The following is a 13,874-nucleotide window of genomic DNA, read 5'->3' on the forward strand; positions in this document are numbered from 1 at the left end:
TGTATGAGTTGATGCAAAGCTTAATAGCCAAACTTTTGCCATTTGCTTGGAAAGCACATTTGTTTTTACCTCTCCTACAAGAAGAAGTAGTAAATTTTTAAGTGAGCTGTTACACACTATTGTCACTTATGAACCTGACAGCACAGACGGAGGCCAGTCTTGGATTCTGGGAAGGGAGGAGCTGTGCTAAGACCTGTTGGTACAACAGAATCAGCACAGAGCCTGTGCCTGCCCCGTGTTGATCCAGCTGCTGGGTCATTTCTGTTGCTAAAAAATCCCCTAGAAGTAGAAAAGCAGAAAATGGATTTCGAAAGGACTCTTCTCTGAAACAAGGGTTATTTACAGCATTTAAGAGATTATGAGAAATGAAACTTTTTTTAAAAATACATTCAAACACTGCAGGCTTCCGGCTGCCCTTGACAAGAAACTTCATCTAAAAATAATTTTCCAAACTGTGCTTCCAAGAATCAAAGATTTGCATCTGTCATAACTATAAATTTTCCCTCTTCTACACTTCTCCTTTTTTTGTCTAGGAAGGCTGAGAGAGCCATGTGGAATTTGTTATTGTCGATCTGGTTTGCTAGTAGGGATTCTTTTCCAACACAAAATTCAATGTCTGTTCCAAATCCTGGTGCTCTTAGTCTGTCCATATGTCCTGCAACTTTTGGAAAGCATACATTAATTAGCAAATTGAATGGAAATTGCATCTTCCACTGTGGTGATATAGTGGCATACCAGCACTGACCCCCAAGACCTGAGTGTCACTACCTAAAAGCCAAGCACAAGTTAACCACCTTAATTTCCTGGCGGTGTGTGCCACCAGGTCTGCACAGGGTGGTGGGTGACAAAAGGATGTGGAGATCTCTCCAATGTGATGCTTGGAGCCAGGACAAACTTACCTTGGTGCCTTTCCATGGGCGATAAATTGGAGCACAAGCAATTGGTCCTTCGACTTTGCTCCTCTCTGCTCAGCAGCAAACCAGGGGGAAGGCCTGCCCCAAACAACAGGCACAAGGTGCCACCAGCTGCCTACCTTTTAGTCATCGCTCTCCTCCGAGTAGGGATTAATTCCAATTTCAAGGAGAGCTGCCTCTGCCGGCCAGGCAGAGCTCCTGCCCGCGGCCACAGGACGTGTGCTGGGCAGGGGTCAGCGGCGTTGGGCTGCACCGTGGCTTTCCATCCGTGTTTGCTTTCCGGGCGTGGGTGCCGAGTGCGGCAGACCGGAAAGGTAAGTTGGGTGGCTTTTCTGCAGGAGACAAAGCCCAACCTGCTGCTCCAGCTCCCGAGGGGCCCGGGGCACAGCGAGGGCAAGTGGGGCGTTGGCAGGGTGAGCAGGGCCCAGCGAGGGCAAGGGGTGTGCTGGTAAGGTAAGTGGGGTGCTGGCAGGGCCCGGGGCACTACAAGGGTAGTTGGGGTGCTGGCAGGGGCAGTGGGGTGCTGGTGGGATGAGTGGGGAGCTGGCAGGACGCGGGGAGCTGCAAAGGTAACTGGGGCACTGTCAGGGCCCGCTGCCAGCAGGCGGGCAGGGCTGGGAGGGTGTCCGGAGGAGGAGTCTCCCGCGGGTGCAGGTGGAGGAGGACACGGGGGATGCAGAGGCAGGGGCACGGCAGCCAGATCCGCTCCCGGAGGAGCCCCACAGGGTGAGTGGGGCCCTGGGGGGTGCGCAGCGGCTGGGGACACCCCCCACAGACCAGAGGTTGGCCCAGCCACTGGTTCTGAGCACCTGTAGGAGCTGCTGGGGCGGCAGAGCCTGCTGTAAGAGCTCCATGCCTGCGTCATCCAGTCCTCCAGACGGGCTTTAAGCAGGGCTCCATGCTGCCCTGCCTCGATTCATTGCCGTGTGCTTGCTGTAGGTCCTTCCTCCTGGGTGGCCTGGGAGTGGTGTGGAGAGCCTGGTAGGGTAAATAACCCTGAAAAGCAATTGTCTGAAAGCAATCAGGATAAAAGGCATGTCTCCTGTGCTGGTGGGGTTAAGCCTTGATGCTCCCCTTCCCGGGATGTGGGTCAGGGATCTGAGAGGCGCTGGTGGGGGGCTGCGAGGGCTCATCTTTCCTTTCTGACTGCTCCACCTCACAGGGGCTGCAGCCGAGATGGAGATTTGTCCCAGGTATTTCAGGACACAGGGAGGGATGTGAGCTGGGAGTCCAGGCTCTGACAACCTGCGGATAGAGGGGAATCCCTGGTGAGGTGAAAAGCCTATTTGCAGGTGGCCTGCCTGAACACAGGCTTCACTGCTCAGTTTATCTTCTCAGTGCTCACCTGGCATCTCTAATATCCCAGGGAGCGAGTGTAACAGGTAGATGCTGCATGGCAGGTACCTGCAAGGTGTCTGAAAACAGACAGATTGGATGTGGCACTGGCGCAGTCCCGTCCAGGAACTGAGTTTTGCAGCTGATATTATTCCCGGTGTCTCCTTGCTGCCTTTGTTTTGGAAGTAAATGGCTCTCTAACTGCATTGAATTGCCCGACTACCTTGCATGGCCGGGATCTAATTACCTCTGGAGCTGGGAGCCCTATCTCCAAGCGGCACTGAGGCTTTTGCTTTTAATGACTTGCTCTGCCACGTTCAGAGTGTGACAATGTCGGGGAGGCTGCCAGGACCGGCTGCTGGTGCCACCGTGCTCGTACTGAGATGGCTGGGAAAGCTAATGAGTTGGGATGTCTCAGGCCAAGCATCTGTGGCACAGCGCTGGGTTGAAAACAGAGTAAATGGGTCTAGTGATGAGTGCAGCTCTCTGCCATGTCTTGGGGAGTGGGCTGGATCACTGGAAAAGTGACTAGAAAAACAGCTAGAAACAACGAGCTTTCGTACAGCTCTATCACGATGCTCTGGTAGAGGGAAAGAGTGGCCAAATCCAGCCATATATCCCCAGCAGCAGCAGGGTAGCCCCCCAAAAGAGAAGTGACTGGGAAATGGGGCACAACCAGGCTCTTGTCTCCCTCTCTGTGCCACGAGCTATCTCTGTCCTCCTGTTAATGTTTACAAGGCAGGTCTGGTGTCATTGTGGTCTGTCCAAAGACCAGATCCCTCCCCAGCTTTCCCGGGATCCTTCTTCCTGCTGGTTGGGGCAGGGCCACAGGACAGTCACGGGAAGGAAAAGCCTGGCTCCTTACTGTCTCCATAACACTACTGGCCCCATATCCAGCCATCCCCACTTGTGGGCACAGGTACGCTGGGTGAGCTCCTGGGGCCTGGCCAGCACTCTGCCACCCCGGCATCTCCGCTTACAGGCAACTCCTGCCAGGAGGAGGCGGGGGGGGGGGGAAAGGTATTTTTAGGGCTGTTGATCTGACACCAGCTGAGTTTCCTCGCCTGTGAGGTTGGGGTTTGGGGAGAGGGCAGAAGAGGAAGCCGCAGGGTGAGCTCTTGCTTTGGTTTGTTTTCAGTTTTTAATTGGACCGAGGTCATTCCCTACCACTCTTATCTGTGGCAGATATTTTCATGCTTCTCTCCAGTTCATGCTTACAGTTTTACCCCAGGCAATAGTTACCCAGCAGCTAAAATATTTGTTTATTAACAATGCACTGAAAAGCATCTATATTGTTGGAGCTCTGCTCACAGATTGTTGTTGTATTTTTAAAACTGCTATTGTTATGCTTGGAAAAAAGCAGCTTTCCATAGATTAGCAGAAAGAGAACCCAAACATGGCAGTTTATGCATCTGTTGGCCTTGAGATATGAAGCTGCCCTATAAATAATTGCTTATTATTAGGTTGGTCCTTGCTGACTGGAGCCACAGGGTACACGGTGCTCATATGCCCTGGCCACCCTCTGCACCAGGAATGTTCCGTGCCTTGGGGCAACCAGCTTCCAGGAGCACAGGCTGACCAGGGAGATGCTGGAGTGCTCCAGCATCCCTAAGGGGCAGCAGGTTTGCCTGTGGCGTGGCAGGCTTGCTCCCTTGTGCTTAATTTGGGTGCAGAAGGGACCACTGGCTGCCCTTCAGATCTTGGGGTTGGCACAGTGACACTCCCACAGTCCTGAAATAGCTGTTTTAAGAACCTGGGTGATGCCAAACATCTGGCTCCTTGAGCAGCCCCGGGCTTTGCCCACAGCAGGCTACACATGACGAACGGAGCCAAATTTGTGTGGGACCACAGGGATCCAGGTGTTTTCTGGGTTCCCAAGGAGGAGGACATCGGTGTCCCGATGGCTTGTTGGTAAGGGACTCATTATTATTATCTTGGGTGAGGGATGGGTTTAACCCTTAAGTCTCTGGTTTATGATGGAAAAGGGTCCTGAGCCACAGGTGTGAACTCATGTGGGCACAAATGTAAGCAGGTTATTCCTTTTCAAGCTGGATAGTTATTCCTGAGAAAACAAGGAGCAACGCTGGGAAGGAAAAGCATGTGTTTTGGGAGACATGGGGACTGCACAGACCTTCTCAGGGAAAAGAGGGTCTACTCTTGAAGGACATTTGCATGTCCCTTCTGAGAGGAGCAGAGAAGCAGACCCAGCCATGGCAAACAGGTTGGTTTGGCTGAGGGACAGGCTGGAAAAACCCTGAGGAGGAGATAAACCTCACAGGAGATTTGTACACTCTGTGTGGGCTGGGAAACCTGCTGGGACCTTCCCTGTCACCAGCTTACCTTGCTCCTGCCTTCCTGCACCACTCCCTTTCCCTCTCCCTCCCTGCAGATGAGTAATGCCACACGTGCTGTGTCCTCTCCTGTGGCACCTGACACCCTGGGACCTGGCACTGTGGCCCAGCTGGCCTCAGCCCTCCCATCCCCGGTCTTTTCCCTGCGGATGGCTGCCCACAACAACTCCCAGGATGGCCAGCAGCTCTTCCTGACCACGACAACGGCGCAGGCCATCTCTGGCATCTTCGTGTGGTCAGCACTCATCGTCACCTTCCACCAGGTACGGGCTGGAGCGGAGATGGGGCTCAGCGCTGGGGTTGACACGAGGGCAAAACTATTGATTGCCCCCAAGTTCGTTGCAAATCACTCAGCTCTGGATAAGTATTTCTTCCTGCTGCTGCCCACAGGAGATATCTCCGCTGTCAGGAGCCTGGTGCTGGCAGCTTGGGAGGATGGACTTTGTCCACACTCTCCCCGAGTGGTTGCCAGAGCCAGGAGAGGCTGCAGGGCATTGATACTGCCTGGAGGCAACACCCAGCAGGGTGTTCGGGGTGCACAGCACCAGCTGCCCTGAGCCACACTGCCAGTGGGCATGGTTTAGGGTACTGTGCAGATCTGTGCTGTTGAAGGCAGCCCTGGGGCAAGTTGGTGCCTCCAAGCACTGGGATGGAGCTGCCCAGGAGAAGGCACACTCCTTGCACACCCCCAAGGAATGAACCCGATTTCCACGTTTTCATGCAAGGCATTGCCCCAGGGACTGGGATGGAGCCCATCTCATGTCTGTTCACTGCAGTGGGTCTGTGGTAGGAAGCTGGCAGAGCTCTCATCCCCGGGAGGAAGGCTGACAGGGCACCCCTGTGGGATGGGGGTATCTTTGGTTCCCATCCTGACCTTTGGTAGCCACAACTCTGCATTCTGGGCACTTTGCAGATCTACACACACCTGAGGAATTACACCATGCCCAAGGAGCAGCGCTACATCATCCGCATCCTCTTCATCGTGCCCATCTATGCCTTCGACTCCTGGCTCAGCCTCCTCCTCCTCGGCAGCCACCAGTACTATGTCTACTTTGACTCGGTTCGTGACTGCTATGAAGGTGAGCACAGCCTCTCCTCAGCAGGGAAGCTGAAGGCAAAGCAGGGCTCTCATCCTGCTGACCAAACTCTGGAGCATCCTGATTGCACAAAGTGGCAAATATCCATCACTTTCACTTCCCACTCTCCTCCCTGTAGAGATTTTCCCCTTCCTTCTTCATCAGCAGCAGGGAGAGGGTGCCCCACAGACAATGAGCTGGTGCCTTTCAGACACCTGGCTGCAGGCTCAGAGGGACCCCAGTACCATGCTCCTGGGGAAGGAGGTTTTCTGGCTCCCTGTAGGGTAGAAATGCAGCTTCTCCCAAGCGGAAAGCAGACATACCCAAGAAACTGGGGACTTGGGGTGTTTTGAGGTGCTAGATTAATTTTGCTTTTTTGTCTTATTGCTCTACTCCTGGGGAACTAAGTGGTGTGGGTGTTTGTATTACTTCAGGTTTGGAGCATATGAAACATAAGTGATAGGGATGTCCAGAAAAAGTGTTCAGGACCTGCTCCTTGTCGGCCACCAGCCATTTGTGCTGTCCCTTGGCAATTTTGAGGTCCTTCCATGCAGAGGGTCCCTGAGTGGACTGTATGTGCCCAGAGGAGCTGCTGCACCTGCAATGAATTCTGTGCACATAGTGCAGTGTGTCTGACTCTGCTGGGAAGTCAGATGGATTTGACCTGCTGTTCCTCTTGCTGGGACCCCACCTGCCAGTATCCCAAATCCTGGTGCAGTGCCAGGTTAGATGAAAAAACACATGAGCAGGAAGGAATGGGAATTCATCCTGAATTTCCATCAATCCTGCTGATTGTGTCTGCCCTTGCCTTGGCAGCTTTTGTGATTTACAGCTTCCTGAGCCTGTGCTTTGAGTATCTTGGAGGGGAGAGCAACATCATGACAGAGATCCGAGGGAAGCCCATTGCGTAAGTCCCAGCATCCCATGAGTTCCTCAGCCCTTCACCCACTTTCCCCATCCAGCAGCCCCAATGGCATCTCCTTGGCTTCTGCTTCCAGATCCAGCTGCTTTTATGGGACCTGCTGCCTTCAGGGTATGTCTTACTCCATCGGGTTCCTGCGCTTCTGCAAGCAGGTGGGTACTCGACGGGGAACATCAGCTCCACTCCCCTTGCACAAGGGCTCTCTGGGTGGCAGGTCTCTTCCCCACTGCCCTGCCAAGGGGGCTCTGCTTCATCATTCTCTGAAAATGCTGGTTTGAGGTTTTTTTTCCTCTAAGGGAGGCAGCTCACCCAGCTTGCCGGCATCTGGCCAGCAGCAGGGCTGCACACTCGCTGTCCTTGCCTCTGACTCACTGCTGAGTCAGGGTCTCCTCCCACTGCAGAACTCAGATTGCCATCTCTGTCCAGTCCCAGGTTAGCCTGGACACTGTAACTCTCCAGTGCTGTGCTGTGGGCTGAATCCTGCCACCCATCTTTCCCCAAACCACCTGGTCCCCCACCTCTGAGTGGCTATGCTGCCTTTCAGGAGATGGCTTCTGGAAGCCCTGCTCCCTCTCATCTGCAGACCTTGTGCTGGTTTTTATTTTACCCCTCAGTCACTTCTGTGATGAGAACTGCTCTCTCCTCTGTCTCTCTGTCCCGGGAGCATAGGGGTTGGCTCATGGGGAGGGGCTGGGGGTGGGATGTAGGGTGTGAGCTGTCCCTGCGGCTCAGGACACATCATGTCTCTCCCCTGTGCAGGCCACACTGCAGTTCTGCATCGTGAAACCCCTCATGGCAATCGTCACCATCATCCTGCAGGCGTTCGGGAAGTACCACGATGGAGACTTCAAGTGAGGATGCGGGTTGGGCTGGGGAGGGTGAATGGGAGAGGATGGATCCCTGCTCCATCACAAGTGTGTCCTGTCAATCTCCCCGGGGAGCTGCTCTGTGGGTGGTGAGAGCACTGTGAGCCCGAAGTGCCAAGAATGGAGACTCACTACCCCCAAACAATAAAGGGACAAAACTCCTGTGAGCCATAATAAAAGAGGTCCCACCAACAGAGGAAAAGCTGAGAGTGCCCCCCTGCTTTCTCTGCCCCTTCTTCCCCACCTGGGCTGTATTCTCCCTTACGGCAAAGCCTGCACTTTCCCACTCCCCATTTGATCCCTCTTTGCCCCCAGCTTGCTTCGATCCCCGCAGCCCAGGGCAGCAGCTCTCTCTCTCCCTGCAGTGTCCATAGTGGATACCTCTACATTACTATCATCTACAACTTCTCCGTCAGCCTGGCACTTTACGCACTCTTCCTCTTCTACTTCGCCACCATGGACCTGCTGCGCCCATTTGACCCGGTCCTCAAGTTCATCACCATCAAGGCAGTCATCTTCCTCTCCTTCTGGCAAGGTGGGTCCCACCATGGATGCCCAACGCTTCTCCTCCCATAGCCCCACTTGGCTCAGGGATGCAGGAGCAGAGCTGATCTCTCTCCCTTCCCCTGCACAGGGACGCTGCTGGCAATCCTGGAGAAATGCGGGGTGATCCCTGAAGTTCAGATCATCGATGGGAAGGAGGTGGGAGCTGGGACAGTGGCTGCTGGCTACCAGAACTTCATCATCTGCATTGAGATGCTGTTTGCTTCCATTGCCCTGCGCTACGCGTTCACCTGCCAGGTGTACAGGGAGAAGAAAGAGAACTCGACAGGTAATCCTTCCTCACTTCTTCCTTTCTTCCTTCATCAATGACTAAGTAAAGAGGAAACCCCCCTTGTTTTATTAGTATCCCATTACCAATGGGATGCTAAAAACTACAAGAGAAGTTTCCTTATCCTATGTTCAATGGGTTCCTTCTCCCTTTTCCCTAATGATACCACAAACCATAGCAAGGGGATGGGAAGAGAGACCTTGGTGTGAATGGGCAGAATTAGGGGATACGTGATACCCACATGCTGTAGGAGAGGATCCATCCTCTTTGAAACATGGAGGTGGAGTTGCCTTCCTTCTTGGAACTTGCCACTGCAAGCTGACGTGGCCCACAATGAGCCTCTGATCTTGAATTTCTAAGGAAAAGTGTCATCCCAGTCTTGAAGTGCTTGGGCTCATTGACTGACTGATGTCCCATCACCCTCCTGCTCTCTCTCTTTTGCAGCAAACCTTGCCCCGATGCAGAGCATCTCGAGTGGGCTGAAGGAGACCATCAGCCCCCAGGACATCGTGCAGGATGCCATCCACAACTTCTCGCCCACGTACCAGCAGTACACTCAGCAGTCAATGCAGGAAGCAGAGCACAAGGCACCAGGGCAGAACGGGCACGTGGCCTCCAAAATGGATGGCCAGAGCAGCAGGAAGAGCAAAAACATTGAGAAGAGAGTGCTGATCCTGTCAGATGAGGAGCTGTAGGAGATATCAGAAGGAACAGTGACACTGGAAAGATTTAAACCCATGCAAATGGGAGGTGTCTCGAGGCTGAGACAACCTGGTCTAATCAGAGCACTGGGAAGCCAGGAACTCTACCCAAAAAGCCAGTCTCTCGAAGGGAAGATGCAATAACCCAAGGAAAGGTTAAATCAAATAGTGCCAGCTTCTGCTGTCCCATCTCTCCTGCTGTTACGGATGAGGCTGTGTTTCACCCTGCATTGCTGCCCCACTGCTGGTGCCTCTGTGCCAGCCCCGTGCCAACACTGGGGGATGCCAGGCAGGCAGGGGAGCCAGGGTGCAGGACAGACCAGCTGCCCTCGCTCTCCTCTTACCTCTAAGCAGTGCTGAGGCCTGAGAGAAATGCTTTTCTCAGCACAGTTCTGTTCTAGTTTCTCCCAATTTGAGTAAAAAATGATCTCCAAGGGCCCCGTGGAGAAAACTAGCCCAGGAAGGTGACTTCGCTTCACCTCAAAACCCGGTAATGGCTGAAAGACGTCATTCCTTATTTTTACATCTTTTCCCCTCTCCTTCTCCCAGAAAAGCCTACAGAGTTGTGCAAAAGACCTTTACCATGAAAGAAGAGCAAGTCATCTTCTTCTCCCTCCAGATGTGGATGCAGCTGTCTGAGTAACTCCCCCGGGAGCTCGGGCAGGACCTCACTGGGGCTAATCAGAGGTCTGCAGCTGCATTTCTGAGATCTGCCGGTGACAGAAGCGCTTGTTTATGTCTAAAGCAGCTTATCTCTGAATGGATCAGAAGTTAAAAGGGATTCCAGCTTCCTTATCAGAGTCTTTATTAGGGAACTGGACTGTGACTGGTGGTGGTAGGAATTCATTTACTGGGAACTGTCTGTTCCTCCTCATCCTTCACTATTCCTGGTCCCTGGGCGTTGCCTGACCTGTGGGAAGGCAGGTGGGAGCTGAGCCCAGTTGGGTGACCATGGTGGGGATAGAGAGGTGCTGGGGGATGTCACCACTCAGGGCAGGACCACTGGTAGGGGAAGAGCCTGAAAGGAGGGATTCTCCCTGTATCAGTGATGGAGAGTGCACATCCTTCTGTTAAATTTCCTCTCTGTTTCCCCCCCACCCCCAATTTTTAGTCTGATTTCTATTCCCTTGTAATCAGATGATCTCTGTGAATTTACCTAGGCACCGGTTGGGCTGTTGTCTGGGGTGGGAGCTGGGTAGTGGAAGGACGAGGGCAAGTCTGCAGCCTCAGATTTGCAGTCATGTGGCAAACAAACTGATAGGTAAGGCCTGGAGCCCTGTTACACACAACTCCAAGCGTTTGGGTCCTTTTTCCCCCCCCGCTCTTAAACTGCAAAATGTAAATCACAACATGAAATTATTTTATTTATTTCTTTTTTCTAATAAACAGCAATTTCTAGCACGGAGCAAGCATTTTCACTGAGCTCAGCAAGCAGAGCCCTCGATCTGCTTGTTCCTGCTATAATGCTGATGCTCTTAAGCTTAACGTCCTCCCTGCCCCTCAATGCTGGCCCAGCAGAAATACCTGCACACGCAGCATCCTGCACATTTTGGCATTCCTGTGGGATTTGTGCTCATCTTTTTCACTCCACAAAGAATGTGCATGTCCCCTGCTTCCTCTCCTTGCGCAGCACCTCTTCCAACCCTCGCCTAAGATGTGGGTGCAGTGGTTCAGAGGTGCTAGATCTGGTTTAGCTAAGCTAAGCCCAGACTCCAGCACCAACAAGACAACTAGTTGATGATTTTTGGAGAAATCTTACCATGCCGAAGCCCAGATTCCACACAAGCATCCTATAGCTCAGCCAGTCTCGCGAGTCCTTGTGGTCCAAAGCTGCTCATACCTGCTCAGCAGGTGAGACAGCTGCCACTTATCCTGCAAGGAGGTCCATAAACAAGAGCCATATGGTCTGCGCATCCAGGCATTCATCCAGGAACCTGTGCATCCTGGGAGCAGGACTGTCCTGCCCACAAAGTGCAGCCTCCGTGCTCAGGGACGAGGCTGCTTGGCTTTGTAACACAGCCAGCACCGAAACAGGGACATCTCAGCTGAGCATCTTCATCTTCACCCCTCTGGGAGAGGACAGCCACAGCTGCAGGAGCAGAGGCTGCTCCGGCTCCCGGGGCGAGGACAGACTGCAAAGGTGATGATGGCACATCTGTCGACACGCTCGCAGCCGCTGAGATAAAGACTTGCACAAGAACACAGCAAGAACTGTGGTTGTACTTCACTGCACAAATGATCGTCTCCGGTGCATAATGGGCTGCCTCCATTGCTCTGCCAGCAGGTGCAATTCCCACCGCAGACAATAACATTTGCCTATTTATGTCAAGCCCTGATTACTGTATTATATGTAAAACAGATCTTTCTTGCAAGCCAAACAAGGGGGGGAAGAAAAAAAAGTCAGCTGTGACTCATGCAAGTCAGCAGTGTGATACCAGCCTGAAGGAGCCGTGCTGGGCTGGACATCAGCTGGCTGCCGCGATGGCAGCAGCAGGCACCCTCCCTGCTCCCTCCCTGCTCCCGCCGGTGCGAGCTGGGCCTCCTGCTCGTCCTTTTTCTTGGAGAGGGGAGAGAGGCAAGAGCTGACGGCTCAGGCTGGGCGCTGTCACGGCCCTCCAACCCTTACGCTGTCAAAGCACATCCACAGGGAACAGAAATGCCAGCGGTGGTGTGGGCTGGATGTGGTCCTGCACTCCTCTGCTAATGTGTCTCCTCCACCTCCTCAACAAGGACGCGGGGAAAGCTGGCGGCGAGCACCCGGGTGACCTACACAGGAGCCTGCTGAGCCTGGAGCCACGCCAGCAGGCAGCCCGGGAGGAACAGGCGTCTCTCACTGCCAGCAGCAGGCTCTGGTGGTCGGCAGATTTGTTTTCCAGTTGTCACTTGTCCTCGGACTTTCCCCAAGGGCAAGGCTGAGCTGCAGCTATTGGATCTCCTGGTGCTTTTCGGGCTTGGGTCAGGCAGGTTTACACCCCACTCATACCAGGGATGATCCTCACAGGGCACGCCCTGCCACTGCACCTGCAGGAGCTAAGGCTGACCACCCTACAAGAAGAGGGGAAGGAAGGTGGCCACTGGCACCACAGCAGAGCTAGCTCTCACACATGGCTGCTCACCATGCAGCACCCAGTCAGAGACAGACACTTCTTTTTTTGAGTGCTAACACCTACCAGTGAGTCCCTGGGCCCAGCTGCTGACAGGCAACAGGCTGCCAGACCTGCACCAGAGAGCAGGATTTGTGCTTTTGCCACCCTGTTCACAAAGACCCTTCCCTAAGACTTCTCCCCTAAGCATGGTGAAGGTTGAGTTTCCTTTCACTGCTGAACCTCCACCTGAACCCTTCCTCATGCCCTTTTCCTCCTGAAATAATGTTCCTCCATGCCTCCAACAGTCACAACTGGCCCACCTCCCTCTCCTCTCCCTTGTCACTGGCTCCTTGCTGCCATCTCTTCAGGCAGGAGCTGAAGCAGCTGATGATGCTTTTTTTGCTCAGCAGGGAGACTGCAATCACCCCCCAGGCTTCACCCACTGCCTGCTCAGCCAAGCCTGCCTGGCCCCACCTAATGACCATCCATTACCTGCTGACACACAAAGCCTTTCAGCCCTGCTCCTCTCCACTTTGCCCTACCTCTAATTCCAGCTTTGGCCAACACACCCATCTGCCTCCAACCTACTGCGTCAATATGGCCAAGTGTTTTCCCCCTTCAACTGCCCCCTAAAGAAAAACAACCGCTTGGAATAGGAGTTCAAAGCCAACACAACCCCCGGGAGCTCACTGGCACAAGGTACCACCCCTTTAAAGCCCCAACAGGGACAAGCAAAAAGATGAAGTGTTGATGTAAGGGTTTATTCACAGGCAGTTGCACGGGAAAGCAGTGAAGGGATATTTCACAACCCAAAGAAAGAAAGAGGAGTGTCTCTCTGCAGCACTGCAAGACAGGTCACAGTGTCTCCAAGCCACAAGTGGCCTTGCTCAGCATCACGACTGCAGGCAGGTGCCTGCTGAGCTGTCAGTCCTGCTTGTGCTAACACAGACACCCACTGATTGTGCACAAAGGCACAGCCAGGGTTAGGAACAGGTACACGTGGTCTGAGCATGGGATCAACCTGACAAACAGCTCGGACAAGAGCCATCCCTTAAGCACATTCCAAATAGCCCAAGAAAGCACCACAGAAAGGCTGAGATGGGCTCCGCCTGCCTGGGTCAGACAATTGCAACAGCCCAAGCTGCCATCCCACTTGCCTTAGCCCAGCCTGCCTCCAAAAAACACACTGCTCACCGCAGCACCACAGCCAGCAACCAGCTGCGTGCTGCACTGGGGACAGGCAGCAAAAAAACCAAGGAAAACACTCCACTGAAGATCAATTCAGGCTCCAAAACGCTGACCATAGACCAGGGCAAGTCTGAAACCAGAAAATGCTTTATTGGAAAGGTACAAAAAAACCAGTCACTGCAGCTAAATTTACAGCAATAAATTACGTTGTGGCTGTCAAGAGAAGTAATGGACACATACACAGGGCTATTCGCCTTACAAACAGGAATCCACATTGCTTGGTATATCAATAATTTATTTTATAATAAAAAAGCAGCACAAAAATAAATATTGAAATGAAATTACTGAGTAACCACAGAGGATAGAATGAGCTGGTGATAAAAAACAACTTAAAACAGAAGACTTCTATCATTAAAAAAATGAAAGCAAGTATCCACCATCTACGGAAACACCCCAGCAGACTGAAATACAGACGAAGGAAAACAAATCCACATTACAAAAGTTTTTCGGTTTTGTTTTGTTTCCTTTTTTTCTTTTTTTTTTCTTTTTTTTTTCTTTTTTTTTTTTTTTTTTTTTTTTTTTTTTTAAAAAAAAAAAATCATG

General features: G+C 52.8%; 1 protein-coding gene across 5 annotated transcripts; it reads left to right on the plus strand.

Annotated features, from left to right (window-relative positions):
- The first annotated feature begins 945 nt into the window (after positions 1-945).
- Positions 946-11,290, plus strand: TMEM184A (transmembrane protein 184A). 5 transcript variants are annotated; one of them, XM_017813488.1, is made up of 10 exons: positions 1,882-2,182; positions 2,281-3,168; positions 4,639-4,863; positions 5,514-5,679; positions 6,493-6,583; positions 6,675-6,750; positions 7,358-7,449; positions 7,830-7,999; positions 8,099-8,296; positions 8,741-11,290. In XM_017813488.1, the coding sequence occupies exons 2-10, from the start codon at positions 2,914-2,916 to the stop codon at positions 8,989-8,991; spliced, it is 1,524 nt and encodes a 507-aa protein (XP_017668977.1). In that variant the 5' UTR covers positions 1,882-2,182; positions 2,281-2,913; the 3' UTR covers positions 8,992-11,290. The 5 variants fall into 5 exon arrangements, with proteins under 5 accessions (XP_017668980.1, XP_017668979.1, XP_017668978.1 ...); XM_017813491.1 differs by lacking the exons at positions 1,882-2,182; positions 2,281-3,168 and adding an exon at positions 946-1,228 and having other exon boundaries at positions 8,741-11,287; XM_017813490.1 differs by lacking the exons at positions 1,882-2,182; positions 2,281-3,168 and adding an exon at positions 1,261-1,367 and having other exon boundaries at positions 8,741-11,287.
- Positions 11,291-13,874: the final 2,584 nt, after the last annotated feature.

Source organism: Lepidothrix coronata, unplaced genomic scaffold (assembly GCF_001604755.1).
Source record: "Lepidothrix coronata isolate B3197 unplaced genomic scaffold, Lepidothrix_coronata-1.0 Scaffold41, whole genome shotgun sequence".
NCBI classification, from domain to species: Eukaryota; Metazoa; Chordata; class Aves; order Passeriformes; family Pipridae; genus Lepidothrix; species Lepidothrix coronata.